At 40.7% G+C, this 16,496-nt stretch overlaps 1 protein-coding gene across 1 annotated transcript; it reads right to left on the bottom strand.

Moving 5' to 3' along the window:
- Positions 1-15,215: 15,215 nt before the first annotated feature.
- Positions 15,216-15,818, bottom strand: LOC147464309 (uncharacterized). The gene is made up of 2 exons (XM_086508854.1): positions 15,651-15,818; positions 15,216-15,563 (listed from the first exon to the last, which is right to left on the bottom strand). The coding sequence occupies exons 1-2, from the start codon at positions 15,816-15,818 to the stop codon at positions 15,216-15,218; spliced, it is 516 nt and encodes a 171-aa protein (XP_086364980.1).
- Between the last annotated feature and the right edge of the window lie 678 nt (positions 15,819-16,496).

Here is a 16,496-nt window from a genome sequence, read left to right as displayed (position 1 = left end):
CTTTTGAAAATATTCTTGTAGGTCTCGGCTATACTCATCTACAACGAAGATCTTCCCGTGTTCCTTAAGTAGGAGGGACTTTTGGATCTTCCCTCAATTACCTCAAAAGGTGCTTTTCCCGTGGAGGTATGTACAATATTATTGTAGGCATACTCCACTAAGGGTAAGTACTTCTCCCATTGGGACCTTTGATCTACTTCCATTATGTAGACTTTTAGTAGATCGAGAATTGTCAGGTTAGCTATTTCACTTTGGCCATCCGTTTGTAGGTGATAGGCCAAAGAGAAATTTAGCCTTGTCCCTAAATTCTCAAAGAGACCCTTTCAAAAATCACAGGTCATTCTAGGATCTCTATCCGACACTATGGACATTGGGAAGCCATGATTTTTGAAGATTTGTGATATGAAGAGGGTTGCCATTTGATGGGCTTTGATAGTCTTTTTGATAGGTATAAAATGAGCTTGTTTGATGAACCTGTCCACTTGCGTCCATATTCGCGTATTCCCTTAGGCAATCCAAAGATAAAATCCATGGATATGCTCTCCCATGGTGAATTAGGGATTGGAAAAGGCTAAAGCAATCCAGGTTGCTTCCCTCTATCAAACTTCATCTTTTGGCATACTACACATTTAGAAACATACTCTTGTATGTTTGCTTTCATGGGAGGACAATAGAAATATGTTTCTATCCCTTTTAGGGTAGACTTAATCCCTCTATGCCCCACATAAGGAAGAGCATGACATTCATACATTAATTTCTCACGTAGTAAAGTTAGTAACGCATAGTCTATTGCCATAGAGAAGATAACCATCTTGTAAAGTAAATGGTTCCTCTTTCTTCCCTAATGCAAGGGCTGAAATATCTCTAAAATTGGGATCAATAGTGTACTCATCTATCATAGAAGATAGATGACTGTGAGTTTCTATGGAAAGTGCATTCCCTCTCGGTCATCTTGAGAGTGCATTGCCTACTTGATTATGCTTGCCAGCAACGTGAGCAATATGAAAATGAAATTGCGAAAGGAAATCTATCCACATCATTTGTTTGTCGGAGAGCTTGGTCTGCGTCATGAAGTACTTAAGGCTTTGGTGATCTGTTTGCGGAATGAAAGGAGTCCTCAATAAATAGTGTTTCCACGATTCTAAGGCATGTAGAACTGCGAGGAGTTATTTTTCATATCTGCCTAGAGCTTGTTGAACAGGGTTGAGGCTTCGACTTTCATAGGCTATGGTATGCCCTTCTTGGAGCAAAACAGCTCCAAGGCAATCATCACAAGCGTCACATTGGACCTCAAATGGCTTTGAGAGATCCGACAGAGTGTAAGCATAGGTTGAAAGATAAGCTTTTCTCTAAGCATTTTGAAAGCATTGTTCTCCTTGTCAGACCATGTATACCTAACGTTTTTCTTTGTTAGGTCATGTAATGGTCCCGCGATTTGTGAGAACTTTACTATGAAGCATCTATAGTATGCACACATACCTATATATCTTCTTAATTCATGTAGATTCCTTGGATTAGGCCATCCTTTTATTACTTCTAGCTTTGATGGATCCATTTGGATGCCATCTTGAGAGATAATGTGACCTAAATATTGAATTTCTTGTAAGAAAAACTCACTTTTATTTTGATTAATATAGAGTTTATTCTCTCGTAAGACTTGAAATATTACCTAGAGATGTTGCTTGTGTTCGTCTAATGAATTAGAGTAGATGATGATATCATCAAAGAACACTTCAGTAAAGGTTCGATGAGGCCTGAATAGCTTCTCCATCAAGCAGTTAAATGTGGCTGGTGCATTGGTCAAGCCAAAATGTATGACAATGTATTCATAAAGACCAAACGTAGTGTGAAATGTGGTCTTTACAATGTCTTGATTTGAACTATCCTTATTTGATGGTGGCCACTCTTAGGTCAATTATACTGAAGTAGTTTGACTCTTATAGCTTATCAAATAGGTCTTCTACTCGTGGAACGGGAAACCTATTCTTGATAGTGATCCTATTTAGTGCTCTATAGTTGACACACATACGATATGTGCCTTCTTTCTTTTGCACTAATAACTCGGGTGAACAAAATGGAGATGACTAGGCCTAACCATGCCCTTCTCAACTAACTCATGTACTTGCCACATAATCTCCTCTTGTTGAGCTTGAGAAACTCTATAAGGAGGTTTATTAGGCGGTGAACTTCCTGGAAGAAGTTCAACTGCATACGCATCATTGCCTCATTTAGGAGGTAGTTTACAAGGGATGTCGTCAATAAAAACATCTTGAAATCCCTTGAGAAAATTGGATAACTCTAATTGCTTGTGATTGTTTATATTTTCTTTTGCTAAAGCATTAGGTTTATTTTGAGAATCTTTAACAAAAATCATGTACACGGAAATAGAGCTCTTTATTGACTTATTGAAAGATTGCATATGTACAATGGGTATGGTGTTACCCAACTCCTTAGCATCTATGTATATATCTTTTCCCCCGAACCTAAAGTAGATTTTCCTTTCAAGGAATTTAACATTGGTAGCCATGCGATCAAACCATGGTGCCCCTAGGATCACATGCTCGTGCTTGAGAGGAGAGATAAAGAAGACCTCTTTGTGAACATAGCTTTGGACATGGAGCCTCAATTTCCCAATTAAGGGAGTGAGTGAAGCTTCTTTGCCCCTTGAAAGCACCATTCGCGGGTAGGACATCTCCCATCTCATAGGCTTGGATGCCTAGCTTGGTGGCCAACTCTGTGGATATGAAATTGTGAGTAGAACCAGGATCAAAGAGAATAAAAGCATCATATTGTCTTACCTTTCCCCAAGCATGGCATAGAGGAGATCCTTTGTAGTGAGCATCCTCTTCTTGGATTTCAACCAAGGTAGCTCTAGGAGGCTCATTTTGTGTATTCTTGTGGGGACAAGGACGATAGGCATACCCTTGCTCCCCGCACTTGAAATAGAGGTTATCTTTACGATAACGCTATTGTCTTACCTTTCCCCAAGCATGGCATAGAGGAGATCCTTTGTAGTGAGAATCCTCTTCTTGGATTTCAACCAAGGTAGCTCTAGGAGGCTCATTTTGTGTTTTCTTGTGGGGACAAGCATGATAGGCATACCGTTGCTCCCCGCACTTGAAATAGCGGTTATCTTTACGATAACGCTCAAGCTCTTCAGGAGAGAGTTTATTTTTGCCTTTATAAACTCCCTTCTCCTTAGCTTTGTTGTTGTTCGCATTTCCTTTAGGAGACTTTTGAATTGTGTCCTTCCCCTTACTCTCATTATTACGGTCCTTGTTCTCTGTGGGCTTAAGATTTCTCTTAGCCCCTTGTTGGAAATTGATTTGTGAAGCCACCATGGTATGGTGTATGACCACAGATATGGTGCGTGGCCTTTGGGAGTTAACATACTCTGTCATATCTTCAGTTAGACCCGCACAAAATTGTTGTTTTTGCTCTCCAAAGTCCATCTTTTTTAAGACAGTGGCTTTGAGATGTAAGTTTCAAAACATGTCTATATATTTGTGAATAGATTCGTAGGGAGAGAGCTTCAAGATTCTCCATTCGGTGGGTACTTTGTCTTTGGCATCAGTAGCCAAAAACTTCTTCATGATGGAAGCTCTTAAAGCTTTCCATGTTCGTGGAGGTTCACCGTTTGCCCATAGGCTAGACCACCATCGCCTGGCAGACTTTTGAATATGCACAACTACATGGCGTAGCTTAGAGGACTCCGTGAGCCTCATCTCCAAAACCGCATCGAATTGTTGAATGAAGGTCAAGAATTTGTCCGTAGCATCAAAGGTACCATCATAGGTAAGGAAAGAGGTGTTCTTTCCTACCTCTTTGAACTTTTTGAGCTTGGATGACCTCTTCCACGCGGCATAGGATTTCCATCGCCTCTTCTTTTTGGTGGTTCAAAAGTTGCACCATCACTTTCTTCAAAGGAGGAAGAATTTGAGGAGGTTGGAGAATAGGGTGACCACTTTCTCGCCTTTTTCTTCCCTTGTTCCTCTTTGTCCACACCATCAATTTCTTTATAAGAGGAAGAGGATAAAGAAGATGGAGAAGAGGGTGACTTCTTTCTTTCTTTTTCTTCTCTTGTTTTCTGTCATCCCTCTTTGAATTATGGTGTTGAAAAGTGTGAGATGCTTTTTTCCGTTTAGGGGGTGTTAGAGAGCGTTTTTCTTGCCATTTTTGTGGAGCCATCTCTGCCAAGGTGGCAGTAGACTCACTTATTTCTCGTTCTTTTGGTGGGGACTCCACCATTGAAACTTGAGTTCTCCTTTGGGAAGGAGATGCGTCGTCAAGTAGCAGATTTTTGAGCCCTTCATATAGATCCTCTTCTTCTTCCCTTATTGGAGATGTAAGGTCTCTACTTTCGAATTTCACACAAGTTCTATTACGCATTTGAATTTTTTTAAACCATCACTCATTATTTAAGATATTCGAGTTCGAATTATGAATCGTAGATTGAGAAAACCTAGAATTTAAAATTTACGTTACAAAATTCTGACATGTTTAGCTATATGAACCACTAATTAACTTATTGCAAGACTTATTTACTAATTGTAGAATTTTCTTTTACTGTTGTAAAGTTAATATAAGACTGTAAAGTTTGACTTAAAAATGTAAAGTAAATTATCATTAAGGAAATAAATAAAATAATTATAAAGACAAAAGAATACACAGGGATGACAAATGAAGGCACATGGACTCACCTGGACTCACATAGGAGGGGACAAAGTGGGACACACTGTCACATGAAAAGAAGAGGCTAGTCTTGACTAATCTTAATGAGGGGGGCCTGTGTGGCCTTATCTTTTGATGATAATGACAAAGTGGTCAAGCTGATGGGTACCAAAAACGCGGGTATGATTTTTGGAAAAAAACATATATATATATATTTTTTAAATAAATATTTTATTCTTATGATTAGTATAAGAAAGATAACATCATTTGGTTAAACAAGTTTTTTGTATGGTCCAACTGAAAGCGCTTTGCATGTAGATAAATTGCTAATTATTGGTCCAAAAATGAGACACACATTGTTGAACTAAATGCTACTTTCAAAATGAAAGACTTGAGGCTTTTACATCATTACTTGGGCATATAGTTTAAGCAATGTGGTGGATGTTTTGCTTTGTGTCCAGCAATATACATAGAGACATTAATATGTAGTTTGGATTTGAGGACTACAAACCCATTGCTACTTCAATGGAAAAAACTTTGAAATTGAGTCTTCATTATGCGGGAGATCTTGTGGATGTCACTCTTCATTAGACTCTGTTTGGATGCCTTATTTATGTAAATAATACTAATCCAAATATCAAGTTTGCAATCTCAATATAGGTCAAAAAATTTATGCATAGTCTAGGGTCTAAACATTGGTAGACTATCAAAAGGATCTTTCACTACTTGAGTGACACTTTACATCTTGGGTTGTTTTATCGAAAGAGGATATCATTGCTACCAAATTTTCATGCTTTTTCATAGTCATATTGGGCTGGTTGTTATGACACACAAGTGTCCACAAGTAGTTTCCCTTTCATGCTCGATAGTCCATGTATATCATGGTTGAGCAAGAAGCAACCTTCTGTGGCCACTTCTAATTACAAGGTTGAGTATAGGGCAGTCTTAAAAGCTACAACAAGGCTACAACTAAGTGTGTATGGCTCAAACTTCTTATGGTTGATCTGGGTGTTGGATAAGACACATCATTTACAGTAATAGTCATAAATAGTTGGTAGTTGCAAGGAACCCAATTTTTCATACTTGCACAAAGCGCATTGAGGTGCATTATCATTGTGTCAAGGAAAGACCATTAGCAGGAGAGGTCAGCTTGGCTTATCTGCCAACATATGACAACCTTGCAGATTTGTTCACAAAGTAATTTCCTCATGAGAAGTTTGAATATTTTCGTAAATATTTGGGCTTGATTCCCTTTGTGGATTGATCATTTGCTTAGGGCATGGGACTTCCCTAAGCATTATGTGCCAGCTCTTGTTCATCACACCACTCCGAGGGGGATTTTGTTACCATATATGTGGTAGTGATCTGTGTGAACACACTTAGGTCCTTCGGGGCACGTTTTCTCTCACTAATAGGGTTTCACCTCTGTGCATTGTATATACACTCATCATCTTGGGTTGTTTTATCGAAAGAGGATATCATTGCTACCAAATTTTCATGCTTTTTCAGAGTCATATTGGGATGGTTATTATGACACACAAGTGTCCACAAGTCGTTTCCCTTTCATGCTCGATAGTTCATGTATATCATGGTTGAGCAAGAAGCAACCTTCTGTGGCCACTTTTAGTTACAAGGCTAAGTATAGGGCAGTCTTCAAAGCTACAACAAGGCTACAACTAAGTGTGTATGGCTCAAACTTCTTATAGTTGATCTGGGTGTTGGATAAGACACATCATTTACAGTAATAGTCATAAACAGTTGGTAGTTGCAAGGAACCCAATTTTTCATACTTGCAAAAAGCGCATTGAGGTGCATTATCATTGTGTCAAGGAAAGACCATTAGCAGGAGAGGTCAGCTTGGCTTATGTGCCAACATATGACAACCTTGCAGATTTGTTCACAAAGTAATTTCCTCATCAGAAGTTTGAATGTTTTCGTAAATCTTTGGGCTTGATTCCCTTTGTGGATTGATCATGTCCTTAGGGCATGGGACTTCCCTAAGCACTATGTGCCAGCTCTTGTTCATCACACCACTCCGAGGGGGATTTTGTTACCATATATGTGGTAGTGATCTGTGTCAACACACTTAGGTCCGTCGGGGCACTTTTTCCCTCACTAATAGGGTTTCACCTCTGTGCATTGTATATACACCCATCACTCTAGGGCTATCTTATTTGTGTAGTACGCAATATATATGCCTTGAGTTTCTTCATCTTCTTCAACTAGTGTGTGCATCCTTGCAACACTTATTCCAACAAGAATATGTTAGATCATTGATAAAAAAGAGCTACCCATTAACCAAGCAGTTTGTGTATAATAAAGCTATTTGGAGATTTATTTTAAAGAATTCAAATATGAAAAACATTTACTATTGAACTCATATATGTCATTCGGAATTCACAAAGTTGAAAGAAAAAGGATCCACTACCACACTCAACAACAAAAAGCAAAGACTAGTATTGTCCGGGGGTCACTCAAAAATGTGTACAATAGCACGTGAGTTTAATAGAAGGGTTTTTTTCTCTTACAAATCTATACAAACTATACATACATAAGGGTATTTTAAACTGGAAAAGTGAAAATTTTGGTATATAAGAGGTCTTTTTATCAAGAAAGGTGGTACAAAAGGGGCCCCTATATACACAGGAAAATGTAAAATAAGGGATTTTATAAATACCTCTTGAACACACGTGCTCTACCGTATCTCTATATAGTGACCCCCTCAAGGAGTATTGATCATGGAATTTCATGGCTTTTTACTTAAAACCATCGAGATGCAACATGGTGATGTATGTCTGGATTGGGGAAAACATATGCATCTGATTGAGGAGAGTACACTGTATATGTTTTTTTTTGGGGGGGAGAGATACATTTGATTTCCTCGATTTTTGCATGCAATGGTTTGAAGTGTGGATTTGGAGCATAAACAAGCTATGAAGGACTCGTCACATATTGGAGCTATACTTGATGGGAGATCCAGAGATGAGTGCCAAAAATCTCAAGCTTTCCACACACATACACACTACACACCCATTATACCTCTCACCATAAAAATCTCAAGCTTTCCACACACATACACACTACACACCCATTATACCTCTCACCATCTGTCCCTTTCCAAGTACACACACACATGTAGACAAAGACAACACAATCTACACACACACACACATTCGAGTACTATGGCGGCAGTGTCCCGTTGGAGTGAGGGTTGTGGAACCCTTTCATAGTGGCAAGCAAAAATAGTGAATTATCTATCTTTCGACATGTCACTCACACAAAGGGGACACGTGGCAGTAGGTGTTGCCTTATACAATGTTAGAGAAAAACCGGGGTCCAATGTCTATTAACCGGCTGAAATTTTAAAATCTATGTTAGATTTTGAGCTTGCCTTTAAGAAAACCGGAAAATTTACACAAATTTTAGAGTTGGGTCGCACCCAGTGTGAGAGGGGGATTGACCAGAAGAGTCTTTCCAACTAAAGTAATTGCGTGTTTTCCTCCAGGTTTGTAGGAACCCTGCTATCATTCCATTAGTACCTTGAAAAAGACTGGTATTACATTATTTTTTTGCAAAAGCTTCTCTCGCGTGATTTCACTAAGAGTTTCCTCCAATAGAAAGCTCCACTAAACCTTGATTCTCTCTAGCTTCTTCCATTCACTTGCAAATGCTTTTGGGTGCGACCTGTCGGCGTCCTCCTTCTCACTCCCCCTGCTCACACATGGTGCGACTCGGTCGTTAGCGTAATTATTACCGGCAAAAACTTCAAATTTGACCTAAAAACCCGGAGAATTTCAAGTTTGCCCTTATTTTTTCTAACCCTGGCCCTATAGAGCAGGACGGAGAGCGGGCCCAACGGGTGAGGGGCTCTTCGGTGCTTATTGTTGACGTGGTCAAAACAGATTCGGATTTAGCGAGAGCAGCGGTGCTCTACAGCTTAATTAAGAGGGAGAATCCTGCAGAGCGCGCTAAAAGTAGAGGAGCGCAGTCTGTTAATAAGAGACATGGGAAAAGCGAAAGGCAGCAATAATATGGAGCTGAGGGTGGTATGCAGCAGCAGCGGTAAGGTGGAGAGGGCGCTGTATGCGAGGGCGTGGATCGAGGCTGTGGGCGGCCGCGTGAGGACTCCATTGGTGCAGAGCAGCAAGAAGAGGGTAGTACGGAGAAACAAAGGGGCCTACTGTGCAACATTATGGGTGGGCCATGTCCCCAGCGCCTACTTCCGCCGTGACTTTGCGCCCGCGATGGCGAAGGTGGAGGTCCTCATGTGCTGCAACAGCAGCAACAAGACAGCTGCAGCGGATGAGCTCTTATACTCAGGCTTCATCCCCCTGGCTGACCTTGAATTCGCGGCCCCTCATGATGGCTTGGAATTGCCCTTGTTTATAAGCAGCACCGCTACTACTTCGCCGCCCATAAGCTTGCTGTCTCTGCACATCAGCCCGCCCAGATCAACAACCGGTCCGTGTTCGAGTGGCTTCAGCCTCTTGATTCAAGAAAAGCTCGCAGCTTTGGCACGCAGCATCAGCTCCGTTGGGGGCTCCAGTTCAGGAAATGCCGTTTACATCTCTCACCCCATTGGGGTCATGTAATTAAGGCTTCATGATGGCTGTTAATATCACTTTCTGCATCTAATTGCTATTGATTACCATGGATGTGTGTGTGGAGAGAGAGAGAGAGAGAGAGAGAGAGAGAGAGAGATTGATTCGCTATTTCTTTGCTGTAGACCAGGTTACTCTGTTGAAACGCCTGGACACACGCGCGCACTTGACACGCCTGGACACGGCTTCCAATCGATGCTTGATTTTTAAGTCATCTATTAATATAACGTAACGTGGCCTAACTTAGCTTTGGTTTAGTAACTTAGCCTTGCATTAGTGGTGTTTGAACCATGCACGCCTCCAGTAAAAAGGCGGTCTTTTACTCAAATGCTGAATGAACGTTGAAAACCTTACAGAGAGCAAAAAACTTTCTCTGAGCTTTCTCTACACAGCACACAGAGAACCACCAACTCATATGTTTATGCAAATCTTGTTAAAATATTTTCTTTTAATGTAATTGCTGAAGTTGTCAATATATTCGGATTTTTGTATGGCTGACTACTCTCAATTGGGTGTACCCCCGGAGTTTTGTGGTCATGTACGTTGGTTCTAATGTGCAGGTCGACTTTTCGAATTTAAAAACATTTTTACGAACACAAATCTTGGTCTATCTATGAATCTAGCCTTTGATATGCTCATGAGATGGTCATGGTAGCATAGCATCTTTGGCAGTTGGGGCCGACTAAATGCTATCCGAATTGTTTGTGTATAGAGATGCCAAAGGTCTAGTCTCAATACTTTGTTTGTGACACTTGTGGTGGGAGCCGGAGTTGCGGAGTCTTCCCAACATACTGTAAGGATAGCAAGTATTCCCCCATGTTCTCTGAACCACTGTGTCATGTCTAGAGAGGTATGTATGGAGTGGTCTAGGTTGAAATTTGAGGAAAGTTAGCTCAGATGTTGTCAGGACAAGGATCCTAAGGAGCAAGGCTTGACCTTAGAGGTTAAGGACCTGAGCCAAGGGCTCGGACTGGACTAGTGTGGACTAGGGATCCAAATTATGGCTAGGGTTAGGAGTTGGCCTATATACGGGGAGGTAGAGCAATGGATCCGGCATCTCAGAGATAGACCATATGTCTCTCTCTCTCTCTCTCTCTCTCTCTCTCTCTCTCAACGTGGAAGAACCATGGCCGCTCAACTTGGTTTTTTAACCTAAATCTTGCCGATGTTCCATGACAATAGCCCGCAGGAAGCGGCTCATGCATGGCGAGACTTGTCATGGTCAAGAAGACACGAAAGAACGGCCAATTGCATTGAAGGAGTTCGTGAGGGAATCTGCAAAACCGCCTGCATGCGAGCTTGTTGGTATCGTGGGGCCGAGCCAAGCAACAATCGTTTCTATGCGGCTTGGAAAGGAGCATCAAACCGTTCTCTCTCTCCCTTTCTTGCTCGGTGGCATACCTACAACGCTGCCATCACTGTGAAAGGTTTACTTTTTTCACATTAGGGTGCCCATACTTGGGCCCTCTCATTAAAATCCCAAGTAACGGTACTTGCACACAGGCCAGTAACCCTTCCGAATTTGTTTGATTTTCACGTATGCAAGCCAAGGGTTGGCAAGCTTGCACCTTCGTACAAAAGTCGAACACAGTCGGCTAGGCCAAGGTGCAAAATTTTCAGAAGTACAGCTGAAGAACATGCAAGTCTTGATGAGGTCACGGTCCTCTAAAGGGGAATCTTTCGAGGATTCGATTTCTACTCACACAGAAGATCGACATTGCCATCGTATTGGTGTTCGGCAAGGTTACAAGACAATATGGTAAAAGATCCACATGTTATGCACTAGAAACATGGCTTCTCATATACTTGACATCAAGCAGGGAACATCAACAACACATGATCTTAAGGTTTGAGATCCATGTTTTTCTTATGAGTTTTATAGCGATATGCATGCTTTCATCTTGCAGGAAATAGATCCACCCCCAGGATGATCATGGATACTTTGAATGGTAAGCAAGGCAAGGCCTATTGTTCGCCTTGAGCAAGAGTATATAGATGCTCGGCATGGTCGCTTACCATTTAAGCCGCCAACAAGAGTCTCTCTTTCTCCATCTTTCACCTATGGAATTTGAATTTTGGATGCTCCTACGATGATCTTAATGACCGGTTCCAAGATTAAGGAAGCTCAAACACATTGGCCAATGGTCGACAAGGTCAACAATTGTTCATCATTGGAACAACGGAGCAAAGATCCATCCAAACATCAATTGTTATGGAGGCAAGACCCGTCGGTTACTGTACTTAATAAGGTACGCAGTTGATTTTCTGTTTTTTTATCATGTACTTGATAGCTATGGTATGCACATTACAATGGACATCCTTGAATGGTCAAGGACAAACGTATTTAAGCCACACAAGTATGAGGTACATACCTTGCAAGTATTTTTCTTTTTCTTTTTTTAACATTGTACAATTTGACAAAATCGATTATTTGTACATGCTCGACAAGGTGGACTCTCTTTTGCTATGACATTTGTCTCTGAGAAAGAGTATCTATAGCTATGAGCAATGGCAGCGGGTCTACTGAGATATATCATGCAAAGACCAGACTTCAAGTTTGGAATATAATATGAGCATACGAACTTGGGGTTTACTTGGCAAGTGCCTATAGGTTATTTCACTATCTACTAAGACGACGTATATGGTGCATATGACAACTCTCTCTTGCACAATATATATGGCTAATATTGAAGCGAGTTTTATTTCGAAAACTCAAGAAAATTGGCCAAAGTAGAGCAACCAGGTTAGACAATTTCAAGCTTTCTTGTTTTTCGAACCTTTTAACATTTAAGTTGGCAAGGACTGTGTATCGTGCAAAGCAAAGTGCTTTGACGGTTTCACATGAAGCAAGGCTTCTAACTTGTGCTAAGATATTTCCCATTGACTGGGCATTAACACACAAACTTAAGAATTTGGCAAATTAAGGATATAAGATCACAATTCACATATGACAACGACGAATTTTGATGTATCCATGTTCGATTGTGCAAGGCACTTCTGGTATCGGCTCAATATGTAGGGCCATCAATGTCTCCAAGGGCTTACACCTTTGCATGCATGGCATGCCAGTGAGATTGACATAATTCCATCTCATTACTATTTACGATTCCTCTATAATACTAACTACTCTGTCAAGGACAAGGTAAGTGACTGATGTCTTAAAATAATTTAATTTTTTTAATGTTTATTTACAGGCAAAGTGTCATACTTAAGTCACCCTAGTACATTCATGACCACATCCAAGGTAGGCAGGTTAAGTAGTGAATTATGTTACCTCTCTCTACAAGAGAGTTGTACAAGCACATTGTTGTACGCTTATAAGATAAGCTATGACACAGACATGGTCTACACTAGAGTATATGCAAAGGTAATACAACACATTAGAATAAGGGGTTTTCCTTAGCTCGTCTCTCTCTCTCTCTCTCTCTCTCTCTCTCTCTCTCTCTCTCTCTCTCCAAACTCTCTGCGGGAAAGGTGAAACTAGACATGATTTTCTTAAAAACATTCTATGTCACTACGGCAATAGGAAGGACTAAGAGCCATCTATTGCCACCTATTTTGGAATGGCTAGGAGCCATCTGTTTGTAATCCATCTGTGATTGCTTTCAAGATCGAAAATTCTATTGATTTGAATACCCATCGATTATGATGGGCAAGCAAGAGTATTTCCATTAGTGATTTTTTGGGCATTAATTTTAGCACTACACACTTTAAGTGTGAAGATCAAGTTGAGTTTTGAACGTCTTAAACTCGTAAGGGCTTATCTCTACCAAGGTGTATAGATAAAGCCAATATTCTAGACAACATGTATGCAGTTGTTGGATGATGCTCTATTGGGTTTTGGGCCTCTGATGCATCTCAGTGATACTTGTTGTTGTATGGGATTTTTTTTACCCTATGGGATGTTGAGCTAGCTTTTGATCCAAGAGGAAACACTTATATGCATGGTCAAGGGCAATTGATTGATATGCCGTTTGATCTAGGTTGACTTATATACCATATGATCGAGTTGGAGTTCATGATGGTTTATGGGTTACTTCATGCTTATGCTCTTTTGCTAGAAATTCTTGTGTTTTCCCTATGATCCTGGAGGAGGGAATATTCAAGTAAGCCAACAATTTGGAGGCACATACCAGAGGATGTGCAGGTTTAGAGGGGGTGGATATCGTGCCGCTTTACGAGCATGGGGTGAAAGATGCAAATCTGCATACTTATTCGAGGTTTTTCCAAACTTATGAATAATGTTAGCAGCTACTATGTCAGGAAGAGGACCAGTACTACATGTTCCAGTACTCGTACCAGTATTACCAGTACTAATGAGACCAGTATCAGGATACCAAGTTATCAATAGTTGAAGTTTCATCGGGGCCAGGTTTGTGTCCAGTTAGCCACAAGTATACGAGTATAGCATTACAATATTACCAGGACCTCTGCTACGAGTAACAATACTATGAGTATCAATATTACCAGTACCAGTGAGACCAATCCCAATATTAGTATTACCAGTATACCAAGATTCCAAGTTATTAGCAATTGAAGTCTGACCAGGCCAGTTTCTTGTTGGGTTAGCCACCAGTATAGCAGTATAGATCCAGTGTCTCAAGCTAGTGTCTTGAGAGCCAGATCCAGTATCTCAAGAGCCAGTGTCCAGTGTCGAGTGCCAATGTCGAGAGGTAGTTTCCAGAGCTAGTATTACCAGTACCAGTATCTCGAGCGCCAGTGTCTTGAGAGCCAGTGTCTTAAGTGCCAGTGTCTCGAGAGCCAGTGTCTTGAGAGCCAGTACCTCAAGATTCAGTGTCCAGTGTCGAGCCAGTGTCTCGAGCGCCAGTGTCCAGAGCCAATACTACGAGTTCCAGTGATATTAGTATCAGTATCTTGAGTGCCAATGTCTTGGGTGTCAGTATCTCAAGAACCAGCGTCTCGAGCACCAGTGTCTCGAGAGCCAGTGTCTTAAAATAACTAGTGTCTCAAGAACCAGTGTCTCGAGTACCAGTATCTCGAGCGCCAGTGTCTCGAGAGCTAGTGTCTTGAGAGCCAGTATCTCGAGAGCCAGTGTCCAGTGTCGAGCTTGTGTCTAGAGTGCTAGTGTCTCAAGCACAAGTGTCAATTTTTTGAAAACTTTTCATTTGGAGCTTTCTCACATAATTTAGGTCTTTCTAAGTTGCATACTCACACTAGAGTGTTCACTTAGATGTTTCTAAGTTTTATCTATCTTTGCGAGTTTTATGCATGTACTCCAATCCCTTCACAACAACAACATTAGTGTATTAAAAAGAACTCCAACCCAACCAAAACTTCTCTATATGTCATTCATTCTTGTAGAGAAACCTACAAGGCTTTAACAAAAAAAGTACTATTTTTTCACATGTCAAAGTTAAATACCCAAAACAATTTTGCACATGCTACAAGCACTACCATCATTTTTAATAAAGATTCCTCAAAAGCATTAATCTTTAGGGTCCAAAATATTATAAGGCAAAAATCATGCCATTGAAGAGTTTGTTTTACTGGGAAATGCCAAAATAAAGCCTCCCAAAGTGTACAAACACCCACCAAAATGTCAAAACAAATTGTGCAAACTACTAGGCATTTCTTTTTTCTCTAGTTCTTTGAAGGCGTAAACCATCAAGGTTGATTCAAAGATGAAAAGTGAGATCTCTTTCACGTAGTGTTGGTTGCTTTATAATCATATGCTGCTTACCATCCAACCCAAGAATGTGTGTGTAGAAAAAGTATAGGTGCTTACAAGCCGAGTAAGATTGTGTTGCTTTCTCCCGTCCTTGAAAATCAGGGCATGTACAGTAGGGCTCCATAGCCACATGCACATCATATACATCTTGCGTTAATATCTTGAACACGGCATGACGAGCAGGCACCAAAATTATCTGGTGCACAAAACAAGCTTCCATATGTGCTCTTATTTCCATGCATTTACTTACCTCCTCAGAGACACCGTCGAACGGACCTCCATTTTTTGTTGCGCTTGCCAAATGTTCCCACTGTCTCCATTTCCTTGACAGCCTTTGGAGAAGGAGATCTAACCACAAAACCTGCCCCTAGCAAACCAGCATACTCCTCCTTTGATACACCTGTTCCACTCTCTACTAGCCAAGTTGTTGGCCTTTCCGGTGGTGACAATACTTGTTTGGCCACAACTTTAGTGTGATGCACATCATGGTCAAAACCACATCCATTGGTGTTTCCTCTGGTCTTTGTAAGTTCTTTCTCCCCAAAAGCATGGGGCCACAAGTCCTGGAGACCTACTTTGCATGACATTCTCACATCTTCTCCCTTCAAGCATACCAAAGCACTTACAACAGACATTTTGAGGCATTCGTGTTATTACCCAATGACAACAATCTCAAAATCACCAATAACGTATTCACTAATAGAAGGTATGGTATCATCTATTATCTCATTATTTGCATGAATCTCCTTATCTATGGAATTTGCATTCACATCAAATCTTTGTCCCTCTTGCTTCATGTCCATATCAAACAAAATATTTCGTTGTCGTTTGCGCTCTTTTCGTTGTCTAGACTCCATCACATAGCCAAGCTTATGAGAAGATGTTTCTGCAAATCCTCTAGCTGCCTTCTTTCTTTGCACATTTTCCTATCTCCATGAAATAAAGGTTGCCCATAAAATGGTGTGCCACTGCCCATTGGAAACCACGTGCCAACACAAGTGGGCTAATTTCTTGATCTCTCTAGATATGTTTGCATATCCGGACCGAGACCTATGTATCTACCTGTCAGATAGCCATGTTGCTTTGTGCATTTAATGTAAGCATTGATGAAATCAGTGACGCATGCATCATACAAAGAAATTTTTTTGCTACCGCCTTCTCTAGCAAGCCAAGATGCATGAATGGTCTCTGACAAATTGATACTAGGAATTTGAGCTTTTTTTCAAGAACTCATAGATATTTTCATTCCACCAAAAAAAAACTTTGAATTATTGAAACAAAAAATTAGAGAAGGTTGTGGTGAGGCTCATGATTGTATCATACTTCATTGTGTAAGCTATCCCAATGAGATATCCTTATCTCCCACCACTTGAACCATTTCTCCAGTGACTTGACTTGATATTCTCACTTGCAACATTATCTACCCACCATCTTCTAATTGCTTCTGCTTGCTTCATTGCCAAACCCATTGTCCTTAAATTGCACCAAGTCTCACACATGTCTTTGTGGATAGAAAACTTTTCTTTGGCTATATA

This window comes from Adiantum capillus-veneris, chromosome 1 (assembly GCF_014529385.1).
Source record: "Adiantum capillus-veneris isolate H3 chromosome 1, ASM1452938v2, whole genome shotgun sequence".
Classification (NCBI taxonomy): Eukaryota; Viridiplantae; Streptophyta; class Polypodiopsida; order Polypodiales; family Pteridaceae; genus Adiantum; species Adiantum capillus-veneris.
Note: the sequence above shows the minus strand (reverse complement) of the source record. Positions and strands in the feature narration are given on the sequence as shown.